General features: G+C 37.4%; 1 protein-coding gene and 1 long non-coding RNA gene across 2 annotated transcripts; one reads left to right on the top strand and one right to left on the bottom strand.

Moving 5' to 3' along the window:
• The first annotated feature begins 1,928 nt into the window (after window positions 1-1,928).
• On the top strand, window positions 1,929-3,443 carry LOC134623557 (T-lymphocyte surface antigen Ly-9-like). The gene is made up of 4 exons (XM_063468640.1): window positions 1,929-2,214; window positions 2,451-2,699; window positions 2,999-3,024; window positions 3,192-3,443. The coding sequence occupies exons 1-4, from the start codon at window positions 1,929-1,931 to the stop codon at window positions 3,441-3,443; spliced, it is 813 nt and encodes a 270-aa protein (XP_063324710.1).
• A 3,832-nt stretch (window positions 3,444-7,275) lies between these two features.
• LOC134623556 (uncharacterized) lies at window positions 7,276-7,706 on the bottom strand. The gene is made up of 3 exons (XR_010093373.1): window positions 7,602-7,706; window positions 7,493-7,508; window positions 7,276-7,363 (listed from the first exon to the last, which is right to left on the bottom strand). It is a non-coding gene; the product is annotated as an uncharacterized LOC134623556 (long non-coding RNA).
• Window positions 7,707-13,278: the final 5,572 nt, after the last annotated feature.

Raw genomic sequence — 13,278 nt, 5'->3', positions numbered from 1 at the left:
AGATTTTTCAGTGAAAAAATGACACTTAGAAATAAACACATAAAGCAGTCATACACTTATGATACAAGAGAAGTAAAACTCAATACAGACACAAGAAAGAACTGACTATCAAAATAAAACAGGAAATGTGAATTAAAAACTAAACAGTTAAACAGCCACAACAATGAAGTTAACAAAGGGCAACTGAAACTGACACATGAGCAGGAAACACTGAGGTAACAAATGAAGAACAATACTAAAACTACAACTAAAACTATATACAAACCATCTGCAAGGAATCAAGTATTTTCAAAATAAAATGTTAATTACTTGGGTAAAACAGTTGAGCTCTGTGCACTAAATAAATCCTGAAATAATATTTGAGCTGTTTTTAAAGATTGTTGCAGAACAAAGCAATATGCATTCACATATTTATCATAAATGTCACCTAGAAATGTTTATGTTTTTCTGTTTAGGTTAAATTTTTTCTTTGTGTCCTAAATTGTTCTAAATTGTTTCCAACAGAATCATAGGGAAACTTCTTACTACCTGGCCTCAGATATTCACTGGTGAGACAATCATCTCTAAGATATGAGATAGAAGGAGGTGAAGGCAAAGAGTTTGAAATACTAATGGGCACCACCCAACACAAACAACCTTCAAACATCTGGTGAATACAGGATCATCTGCCTCCATCTATCTTCATCCCTATCATCCTCTTCTGTCACACCAACCCTCTGTATGTCCTTCTTCTCTACATCCATGAATCTTCTCTGTGGTCCTTTTCTTCCTCCTGCCTAACAGCTCCATCTTCAACATCCTTTGTTTAGTATATCAACTATCCCTCCTCTGCACATGTCCAAACCATCTCAGCCTTGTCTCTCTGACTTTGTCTTCAAACAGCTCAACCTGAGTCGTCCCTCTGATGTACTCATTTCTCATCCTGTCCATTCTGTTCACTCCCAGTGAAATCTTCAGCTCAGCTTCCTGTCTTTTTGTAAGTGTTATCGTCTGCAAACCATACAGCTGTAGTGATTGTCCCCTCTCTTCTCAACTTTGCTTCAGCAAGTCATCCCCATAGTTATTCCCTGTCCTTTATTTTTCTATCTCAGTACCTCACCAGATGTCATCTGGGTCTGCCTTTCCACTCTTCATCCTAAATGCTCCCTCAGTGGGGAAACTATTTACTGCTCTAATCAAATGAACAGTCTTAATGTTTCTGTGCTACACACAGCATGCCAACATCCAATCGCACACACACAAAGGTCTACCCTAATATACTCTTCACCGTTTGTATTTGAATCATAATGAATGAACAGAAAAAACAGATCATCATTTATTAATTGAAGTGTAGTTTAGCTGGATTTGGCAGAGTTTTATTCTTTCTCTGAACCAGCAGATGGTGTATCGCTCGCTGGGCTTTGAAGGATTTCCTTCTTCTATCTGACACCTGCCATATTTGCTGCATTCATAGCTGGCTACAGCAGAGAAACCATGCACAGCAGATTTCCTGTTGATGAATTCCACTTTTCTTACGTTCAGATAAATTTGTGTGGATTAAAAATGATTCTGCTTCTGAGTTTTTGGATTGTTACAGGTAAGCTGAATGAAAATGTTTCTGTTCTTTACATAACTAATGGAAAACTTAACCTAATGTTAATTTATCAAATCATTTTTTTAAAGATATGTATCAGAGATTTCATTAGGGAAAAATGCAATTGTGATGATTAAAGCAAAGTTTAATGAGTGAAATTAAATGCATATTTTCCTTGGAAGTTTGATTAAAAGGGAATTACTGTTTTGCAACATAATGTTGAAAAACAAATAATGGTAAAGTGATTTCCTCTTTCATACACCATACACTTACTACAATATATCTATTGTGTACATGTTGTGGTTTTAAAATAATATATTTTAAGACTCTTGCTGCACTTTTCCTCTTAGGTCTCATGGCAGAGGCCCCAACAATGACATATTATGGACTAAAAAACAGCTCAGTGTGTCTGAATGTTAAGAAATTGCCAGAATATGAACGTGTCGAATGGAAATTTAACACGACAATTATTGCTGATGATAGAAAAATCAATCCAAAATACACAGACAGAGTGACTTATAGTGCTGGAAACCTCTCCCTGTGTATTAAAAACCTGGCTGATACAGACGCTGGCATATATGAACTCTCACTCAGCCGTGACTTCATTTCAGTGTCAGAGAAACATCAAGTTATTGTTCAAGGTAAGATATAAGCAGAACTTTGTCTTTAGTCTGTGCATGAATCTATTTTACATATTATATTTTTTTCTGGATTTGGTAGCATTTACCTTACAGTCAGCATTTACATTTCCTTGGCTGAAGGGTTGTTGTCTTTAACCACAACATCATATATCCTACAATTTTATAATCACCTAGTTCATTGTCAGTTCTCTTTTTGCATTAAATCATTAATTTATCTGTTTGGCTCAATGTTGCAGATGTGGTTCCCAGACCTGTCATTATAATGTCAAACTTTAGCTCCAACCAGTCTGCTGGACTCTGCAGTATCACAGTAAACTGCTCCATCCAGGGTTATTGGCTTTGGTCTGTTTGTGATGAAGACGGCTGTAGAACATCCCAGAAATCATTCAGTGAGGTCAACATCACCATCTTCACTGAGAACAGAGCTGTGGTCTGCAGAGGCAACAACCATGTTAGCACAAATAAAGCTTCTCAAAGCTTAATGTGTGAGTATTAAGTATTACATTTAAATAACAGGCTGTTGGTTTTATTTTTGACAAATAGAAGAAAATATTCAGTTTATCTTTCCCTGTAATGTAAATAATTCGATTTTTGTTTGTTATCATAAAAGTCATTTTATTTTTATGTCTGAAAAGAAAAAAAAATACTCACTGAAACTATGTTTTCATATCTGCAGGTTTTAAATCTAATAAAGATGAAGAGAAATCACAACAAGTCATACTAAAAGGAATACTTATTCCTGTTTTTGTATTAATTATTCTTGGAGCATTTTCGTTCTTTTTAGTTAAAACAAAATACAAATCCTACCAGGTAAGATGTATTTGGTAACAGATATTTATCATCTAACCTGCTCATTCCAAGAATTAGGAAGGTTCTGGTACATGGTGTGATAATATAAGTGAATACAAATTTTACTTCATTATTTCCATGTACAAGCATCTAATGTTCAGGTCATAACAACACTGCCATTATCTCAGTCTAGAGCCTCGTCTTCCAATGATCCTGACCCTGTTTATGAGAGTGTGGACGTCTTTCAGTCCAGCCAGACCAGCAGCTCAAGACAGGAAATGATCTCCATGGAAAGCCACAAAGCAGATACCATCTACACCTGTCCAGAAGTGACGGTCTGCTCTGGCAACAACACACAAAGTACTTCAGAGACTGCCACCATGGAGAAGGCACAGGCCTCCAAACAGATTGACTCAATTTACAGCATGTTGCAGAATTAAATTAAATTCATTATTTAATGGTGTATTTAATTAATTCATTTTGGCAGAGATGACTCCTTCAGCTCTCACCATGAAATAATTTTATCTGTCAACCTCACCCATCAAACCCAGGGGGCGTGGTTAACGCTGATCGAGTCAAAACCATTGCTTTGGCCTGGTGGCCATTGTTTCTAGAAGGCGTTTCTGCACACCAACAACCGGCATGTGGAAACTAACAGAACTCTACTTTAAAAAACCCTGTTTGTGTGTCACCAGGTACAGTTTTAATATTTTTTTAGCGAGAATGTAGTGGTTTAATCTTCTGATATCTGGTTGTTTGTCAAGACAGAGTCTCTTTGCAAAAGTGCTTCAATGATTTCGGAGATGTCTGCCCAGCCCAGTCTCACAGCAAAGCGTGGGATAGACCCACTCGCCTCGCAAGCGCTCGAGCTGTTTACCGCCGACAAAGTGCAGGTCCCGGTACACAGCTGTCATAACCCCCGCTGCACACTGACTTCATTTATTGAGGTTATATTTATATTGTATTGTATTCAATTCATTCATTATGTCAGTCCTGGCGTTCCCATACCAAAGCAGCTCACTTTCTCGTCAGTATTTATTTCAAAATGAACAGCGTTTTTGTTTTTGTTCTTTGTTCTTTTTAAACAAACTTTAATAACATTATAGATACAAGTGTAAAAACAAGTACAAGTGGATTTTCTTATTTGTCCTGTTCTTAACCATTTTAATGTACTTGATATAATTTTGACTGTAACTGTTTGCTTTATATGGATATAGTACATGTGTATCATTCATTTCACTGTTTAGTGATGAATTTCAAGTGAAAGTTTCTGTTTATTTTGTTTTTCAAAAAATAACAGTTATTCAGAGACAATTATAACCTGTTATTGTAATATATATAACAAAGCCATATTAAGATGAATCAGTGATATTCAAAAGGTATTCTGCGCCAACATGACCAAGGTGGATGTAAGCCTCATTTTAATGCTATCGTGTTTATAGAGAGAAGAACGCACACTACGAAAAAAAACATTTGATTCAATCATTTAATTTCCAGCACATTAATACTTAGTATAAAAAGAGACAAAGAAATGCAGCAGGGTGCAAGATGCTAGCAGGCAGGGCATACATAGAACACCACAGACAAGGTGGCGTAGTATACAGAAACATCTGTGCGGAGTATGGCCTGAAAGTCCCGAGGTCAAACTGGGAGACGCCAGACCGAGCCGAGATCCTGTGGGACCTCAGCTGATGTTTACATTCCTGAATATTATCACACAACTTTATGACATTCCCAGTTAAGAGTTAATTCCTATTCAGCTTTAACAGATTTCAGACATGCATGTCTAAAGCACTGTAACATTGAATGTAGTATCAAAGAACTCCATAACCACCATAAATAAGGAGTAACTGATGCCCTGACAGAATAGTCTAACATGTGACCCTTATGGTTCAAAATTCTCCTAATTATTTTCTTTAATTCTTTAGACTAGCTAATTTTCTAAACCTCAGGCTTAATCTTCTAGATAAAGTTTTTGACAAAGAATCTGAGTCCGTGGGAGAGATCATTTAAAACATTACAGTTCAAAGTGTTACAGTTGCAGAAGACTGTTTTGGTTCCCTTGTTTAAAATTCTGGTTTGACCTGATGTCCATTCACATTTGTTTTTGTTTCTTTTTGTTGTTTTTTGGGAGGGGGAGACAAACTGTAAAATGTGTCAATCTGTATGAGGTACCGTGCTTTATCCAGGGTGACAAACTGTGAAATCAAAGCCTGATGTGTGTTCATGTGTCCTTTGGTATCTTTACTGTTGCCACTCTGGAAACAAAAAAGGAAAATATTAATTCAGTCACATTTTGACACCCCGTAAATAAAATGTTTCTTTTATTAGTCCACTGTGATGATGTGAAGTCAGACTAAGACTTAAGACATTTTTTTTACACATATACATATATATATATATTTAGTGCAACATAAATAAGGATTTAATACAAAGTAAATGGTATTGTCAGTCTTCCATGAGTGCCGAGTCAACTAAATTATTTTACAGTTACAGAAATGTTATCAAACATGGTTTAATGTTCAATTATTTATTTTATGTTCTTGTCTTGTCTTGTGCTATTTTACATTCATATTATGAAAAAGCACATTTATTTATGCGGCTTTTCCTGATTTTAGATGGATGTCTTTGTGAAATTTGAAAGTCTTGTTTGTTTGCTTTTTTAAATTTTGTGGCTAAACTAAGCTAAAGCAAAAGACTGAATGTAACTAAAGAAAATAAAGTAAACTTATTCCAACAAAATTCCATTATTGTTTTACTGTAAGAACAATATGATTTATTTCATTCTGAAAGTAATTTGATTATTAGCGATCAGGGATGGTAGTAACGCGTCACATTACTGTAATCCGTTTACTTTTTTCAAGTAACAAGTATATTAAGGGATTACCATTTCAAAAAAAGTAATTAGATTACTGTTACTTTCCCGTAAGGCATGCTGCATTACGGCATTACTAAACTGTGATTTTGTTTGTGAGAGTGTCTCATGACAATGACATAAGCGTGTGCGATGTCCGTACCAGCAACGGACGTGTGTAGATACACAATGTGTAATATTTAGCTTGATGCAACATGCCATAAAGTCAAAAGATTAAAACTAATAAAATTATTTTTAAAAAGAGATTTTTTCATTTGATTAAATTTTACATGATGGATTTTGCAGAAAAAATAGAATTGGGCTGAAATGTCTATTGCTTTATTATGTATTCAGGTTGTGTATCGTGTTTTTAAAAAGCAACTAAGTAATAAAGTAGCTAATTACATTTAAAAATAATTAATCAGTAAAGTAACTGGATTACTTGTCATGGAAAAGTAATCAGTAGTCAGTAACTAATTACTTGACCAACACTGTTAGTGATCCTGTGAAGTACCTGACTCTGTTTCAAGATTCACTTCATCGTAGTCAGAGCTCCCATCTGGGTCATCATTTCTCCCTGTTCAGATAACAGTGTTAGTGTATTTATTTATTTATTTTTAAAAAAGCCTCCCTTTTATCATTATTTCGAGATTAGGAGTTACAATAACATATTAATAAAGTGTAATATCCTTGCATTTTTACACCTATGGGCAATTTAGATTGATCAATCCCCACTAACTGCATGTTTTTGGACTGTGGGAGGAAGCGGGAGAACCCACGCAAACACGGGGAGAACATGCAAACTCCACACAGAAAGACCCCAACCTGATGGTGGAATTGAACTCAGGACCTTCTTGCTGTGAGATAACAGTGCTACCACCGTGCTGCCCAGTTGGTGGGGTACATTACTTGATCAAAATCTAAATTGCCCATTGGTGTGAATGCGGGAATGAACGTGAGTGAAAATGGTTGTCTGTCTCTGTGTGTTAGCCCTGCGACAGACGTGCGACCTGTCCAGGCTGTACCCTGCTCCAGCGCCCCCCGCAACCCTGAAAAGCATAAGCGGAAATGAATGGATGGATGGATCCTTACATTTCTGAAGTCAGTCTTCTCATCAATAACTTTAAGCTCAAGAGTAGATGTGACATGTCTGTGTTCATCTGCTGGTCCACCTTAAATAATAACATGACATCAGGTCTGATCAGTCAGTTTATAATCATTACATCTTTTATAGCCTTGTTGTTATCAGAGGTTATACTGTACCACGTCCAGCGTTTCCAGAGAATCTGACTGTTTCATAAATTGGAAAATCATCTGCAGGGCAGACAAAAAAAGAGAAATTACTTTTTTATGATATTTGTTTGTTAAGAAACTTAGTGTTAAAAATATTGCAAGCAATAGCTTCTGGGACTGACCAGAAGAATAGAGGTGTAAACGTTATTCTCATCGTTGTTGGCGTTTTGTTGTGCAGCAGAGCTTTGATTGGTGCTCTGAGACTGAGTGAGACTAAAACATGTAAAAAAAATTACTGTGTATCAGTGTATTTACTGGGTATTTAATCAGTTTAATCATGTCATGTTTTGTCACGTTTAATGTCATGTTATTTTTAAAATGAAAGAAAACTTTTGCACCAACCTGTTACAACAAAGATCTATAAAAGAAAATTAAAAATTATTGTTACACTGGTTTGTAATCAGTTTCCTTAAAAGTGTCACATCAAATCATTGATGAGAAAAGCTCTCACCCTTTATCTTTCTGCAGCAGCACAGCAGCAGCAGTACGAGGATAATTCCACTACCGAGTCCGATGATGAATGGAACAATAAATGAACTGATTTCAGATCTGAAGCCTAAAGTTTCAGGTAAGATCAGACCAAAAAGTCAAAACTCAAAGTCAAACCAGATCTGATAAAATCAAACCTCAAATCATCTGTACTTAATGTATAAGTTTAGTAAGTTTAGGCCACATCAAGAAACAATAATGTCACAACTTTTAGGGACTGTGAAATAAATGTTCTAGAAAAAGTAAAAAAAACAAAAAAACAATATGAACCCTAAAACAATTTCAAAAGTATTTTTATTAAAGACACATTTTAACATTAACAAGTTTTATGTTTAGAAGTCCCTTTAAATGCAGCCATTGTCATGGTCATTTTGAGTTTGAGATGGTTTTCGGTTTTTTGCTTTTCTTTTTTTAAATCTTTTTATTACAGTTCTGTTCTTTGGGTCTTTAGGTTTATTATAGGTTGTGGTGAGTTTTGCTTTCGAGCTCCATAGTCTTCTGTTTATTTTCTATATTGCCAGCCATATTATCTGTATTTCTGGTTCATGGTTTTTGTTTCATGTTTGTTACTTTTCCTTTGTTTGTGGCCTGTTTTCCATATTAATTTGTATATTTAGTTATCATCTTTTGTGTTTCCTTTCTGTTTCCCCAGTCAGTCATGTCATCATGTTTGTTTATCTTCTGTCACTGTGTCAAGTTCAATGTTTTAGTGTTGGTGTTGGTGGTTGTTTTATGAGCATAGTGGAGGTGTAGAGCACCTGCACCCTCAAGGCCTTCCTCGTGGCAGAGAGATGTGCTACTTAGCTTAAGATATGCATAGAAGACTTATCAGCGGGATGCTAGCAGGGATGGGAACTAAGGAGGAGAACTGGAAAGCGCGGATTTTTCAGAGTATCTGCTGTTATTAGGAAGCCATGGGATTGGGTGACCTGGGTAGACACTTCTCAATAAATTGGGAGGCCCTGAGGGCACCAGAGCTGCTGTCTCCAGGTGTCTCCAATTATGTTCAGTCTATGCTACATAGCTTATGCCTGGGGATACTTAAAACTAGTTTTATTAAAACTATTAAAACTGTATTTCAATATACATGTTTTTCTGCAATTTGAAGTCTCATCTCCAATGGTCTTTTTGTCTGTTTTAATTAAGTAGCAACAGTTTTGAAAAGCTCAGTTTTGGGAATAAAATTTTATCTTCAGCTCCAGTTTTTGAGCCAGAAAGAAAAAATTAAATAAAGAAAGAAAGTACTTTAAACCACCTCGTACAGTGATGTTGACTGCATTGCTGAGCTCTCCTGATCCAGACTCACACCAGTACACAGTAACACCCTCCTGTAAGCTGTGGATCTTATAAGAGGATCCACTCAGTTTCTGGCAGTCACAGCAGTGTGAAAAAAAGCCTTTTTCACTAAACTTGCTCACTCTCCACTCAGTGAAGTTTCCCTCACAGGTCAGTGAGACAGAGTCAGAGGTGAAGTGTTGCACTCTGTCCAGGACTCACTTTGAGAGACGCTGCTGAATGAACATCTGAAAAACAGGATGTAAGAAGGGGTTAAATCAGGGTTATAATTCAGGCTCAATCTCCAATCACTGTGATAAGCCTTCTCCTTATGGTTCACATTTAGTCCAATGAGTTCTGAAGATTTTCAGAACTTTTCCTCTTCCTTTTCTCCTCCGTTCTTATTCATTCTCTCACATCTCAAATTGCTTTCTCATTTCTTCTCCCTCTGCAGGCTGCAGTTCTGTTTTCCCAGCAGAAGAATGTCCATCATATAGCAGCACCATGTGAACCATATAAAAGCCTTCATAGGTTACTGTATAGCATCTGTAACTGGGAAGTGGATCTTTACTAGTTGAGAGGTGATGAGCTATTCTGGGTATTTAGGAGAAATCTATTTTAATTTGAAATAGCACAAAAACATAGATAAAGTCCTGATGTCCCAGTTTTCCACTAGCACATGAGGGCAGCTTACATTTGGGAATCTGTAAAGTTACATGCACATGTGATCTTATCTAGATATATCAGCCAATTCATGCATGCATATTTAATATTCTGTGAGTGAGGGAAGAGACCATCTGATATATTTTTACACATTTGCACAGAGAGGGAGTTGTTTTAAAGCAACTCTGATCAGACTTGTAAAGTTGATCTTAAAATTTTGTGTGTAAATGATCACTTTTAATTCAGGTTTCGAAATATGCATTAGAAAAATTGTTTTGTGTATTCAAATTGCTCTGTGTTCGTGTTTGGAATGGAGCATCCATTTGTGAGTACTCAGAAATAAAAAATACAAATATTTACTGTGAAATCTACATTTGTGGAACTCATCATAGACATTTGGTCATATCATACAGGCACTTTACACTTCAATGTTTTCTATCTGACATTCACATGTCGATAAACATATTGGAGAAAAACTTGGGGTCCAGTCCAAGGATATTTTAGTATGCAAACTTGAGCAGCAAGGGATTGTGACTTATGAGACAAACAAGGGTTACAAACAGTGGCGGTCCTAGGTTGTTTGGCGCCCTGGGCTAACACTCCCTCTGCCATTATTCAATGACACATCTGCTTACCTGTATCTTTTGCTCATTTCTCCTCCTCCTCTTTTCTCTTTTTCTAAACTGAGCAGCTGATGGCTTTGAACTTTTCTTGTCCATCTTCCATTGGTTTTAATTTTGCACTCCACTATGAACACCCATCCCCAACCCACCACAACATAACCTAATAAACCTACACCTTAGGTCACAGATTTGCTTTGTCTAGGGTTTATTTCTGGGATTTCACACAACCCAGGATTCAAATCATGAATACATAATGGGCTTGGATTCACAACATTATGAATGAAATGTGCAGCAGGGCCCTCCCCTGTCGACAAGGTTGTGTGAGACTTTAAATCATCAAACTGTAAATTATAAATTTTAAATTGTTATTGATCCCTTTACCCGAGTCCTAAAGTGTATATTTATTTTCTTAATCTTCTTATATTTATTGTTTGTTTACTTTGCACTGCTGTAACTGGAGCCTCGTCGTCTCGTCTCTCTATATACTGGACTGTAGCGGAGATGACAATAAAGTTTACTTTGACTTCAGCAGCGAGCAGGCGCACCGAGGGCTCTCGCGCTTCACTTTTCGCATACAGAATTTAGAAAAGACATCGGTGCAAATTATAAGTCTGTATCATAATGTCTGGTGTTTTAGTGTTTGTTGGTTTGTTTGTTTTTTAGTTTTATTTAGCGGGTTGGTTATTAGATGCTGCTCCAGCCAGCCAGAGAATCCCCCGCCGCCCCGCCCTCTCCTCCCTGTGCCACACGCAGCAGGCGCACCTCGCAAACGGAGGGCTGGATGTCTCGAGACATCCAGCTCTAACTCATAGTAACATTATACCCGTGTTCTGCCTCTTGTGTTTGTGATTTTCACATGTGTGGACTATCTGTATTTGATTTTGTCATTCTGACTTGTTGTATTGGACTTTTATGATCTTGAATTCAAAGTATTTACAAATACTGTAAATAGAAATATAGTTTTAAACCCCCAGTGAGAAATAAAGAAATAGAACAGCACAAAGAAAATTCATGTGACAGTTGGACACTTCACATTTTTCACACATCATCGAATCAATGCAGGAAAGAAAAGAGCATATGCAGAACAGTTGAGCCAAATGTTTAGAAGATTGACAGTTTTTTAAACCCACCTGCAGACCAGACAAACTTTGGTTGACTGTGATCAGTGTGATACTCTGGGTCTCCTCTTCCAGCTCTGCACACATATCCTGCTGTGTGTGTCTGTCCATGAATGATGTAGGAGTCCTGTGCAGTACACTGCCATCAGGTAGCAGCTCATAACTGGAGGATTTCTCTGATAGATCAGGAACAGCTTTATACCAGTAGAAGCTCCATCCTGCAGACGGATGTTCAACCTCACAGTTCAGAGTTACTGAGGCTCCAGGACTCAGCCATGATGGAGACACAGTGAGGACAGGACGGGGTTTATCTGTTGAGATATGATATTCCCAGAGTGACGATCAAGTACGCACAAATGTATAAATGCAATGCCTGTGCGTTACATATTTAGCATGCTAGCGCCATTAATTATGTGTGCCTATGCCAAGAGGCACACATATTACTATTCGTCGGATTTATTATTATTATTATTATGTGTGCCTATGCAAGAGGCACACATATTACTATTCGTCGGATTTATTATTATTATGTGTGCCTATGCCAAGAGGCACACATATTACTATTCGTCGGATTTATTATTATGTGTGCCTATGCCAAGAGGCACACATATTACTATTGCTCGGATTTATTATTATTATTATTATTATTATTCTTCAGTTTCCGCCTGAAATTTTGCAGCAAATCTCGCCCCGCAGTTTTGAGACAAGCTTCATATATGTTACCTCATTTTGTGCGGCTGGATCAGGAATGGTGTGCTATGACTTTTGGTGTTTATGACTATTATAGTTTTTTAAATATTAATATTTTTAGTGAAAATTTTCCCGCGCCTCTCTGCCGAACAGTTTTGACAATACGGTACATATGTTAGATCATTTTGTGCGGCTGGAGCTGGACTAGTATGGTATACACTTTTGGTGTTCATGACTTTTATACTTTTTGAAATATTTTGATTTTAGTGCAAATTTAGGCCAATTTCCATAGAAACAGACTTTATTTGTGGTGGGTTGGCTCTCTCTAGTGGTATACCGGAGTAGTACGGCCGAAAATCTGTATGCTTGTTTTTAAACTCAATATCCCATAATCCATAGCGCGCCTCTGCCGAGTTAAACAATGGCGGACACCTCTTCGTTTTAAATGTCTTTTATTCGTGTTTCTAGGTCACAAAATAAACTTTTAAGATATTTTCAGGCGAGAATGTAGGTGTGTAAACTTCAAATATCTGCTCGTTTTGTCAAAACATCCCATATTATATCTGACGATGTTGCCGGCTAACTAGCTAGCGTGGCTAGCGCCGCTAGCTAGCGCCGCTAGCGACCCTTCGAGCACCCGGGCTTGCCTTTAGTGAGGCTGCTGACCATCACCTGATTGCTCGCCAACAGACTTTGTCTTAGGTGGATTTATTTTTCGTTTATATGGGCCGATGATGCTGGTCGATGTGGAAAAAATAACTGAGTTGTTTGGTCTTGGCTAACGCGGAGCTACAACCGGAGCTACAACCGAGAGCAGCTATCTACCGGTGTGTGTCAGAAAAACATGCGAGGAACGAGACATACGAGGCGGCGAGGGGACCGCCGATCGACCGGTGGTAGATCGTGGATCAGGGAAACCAAAGGCAGGAGCGTGAGGTGAACTGAATTTCAGGTAAGAAGTTATGAATTGCACAGGAGTTTCTATAGAGCAGTGTGCGCGCTAAGTTACTGACGTTGAACTTTATTTTATTCATAAGAGTTAGTCCGTAGAGTTGTCGTACAAACGGAATCGTCCCACATTCAGAGAAAATATTACGATTTATTCTGTCGTTATGAAGCCTCCCCTGTCATTCTCTGGCCTGTTGCAACTTCAATCGTGAAACTGATCAACGATCGGCTTTTCGCTCTTGTTTATCGCGCTAAACACAGCAGCACGTTTAAGCTTGATCAGCTGTTGTTACAATTCATTTGATTTTAATTTCGTGGCTGG

This window comes from Pelmatolapia mariae, unplaced genomic scaffold (genome assembly GCF_036321145.2).
Source record: "Pelmatolapia mariae isolate MD_Pm_ZW unplaced genomic scaffold, Pm_UMD_F_2 NODE_ptg000746l+_length_25542_cov_1, whole genome shotgun sequence".
NCBI classification, from domain to species: Eukaryota; Metazoa; Chordata; class Actinopteri; order Cichliformes; family Cichlidae; genus Pelmatolapia; species Pelmatolapia mariae.
The sequence above is the reverse complement of the archived record's forward strand: the minus strand, read 5'-3'. Positions and strand labels throughout refer to the sequence as shown.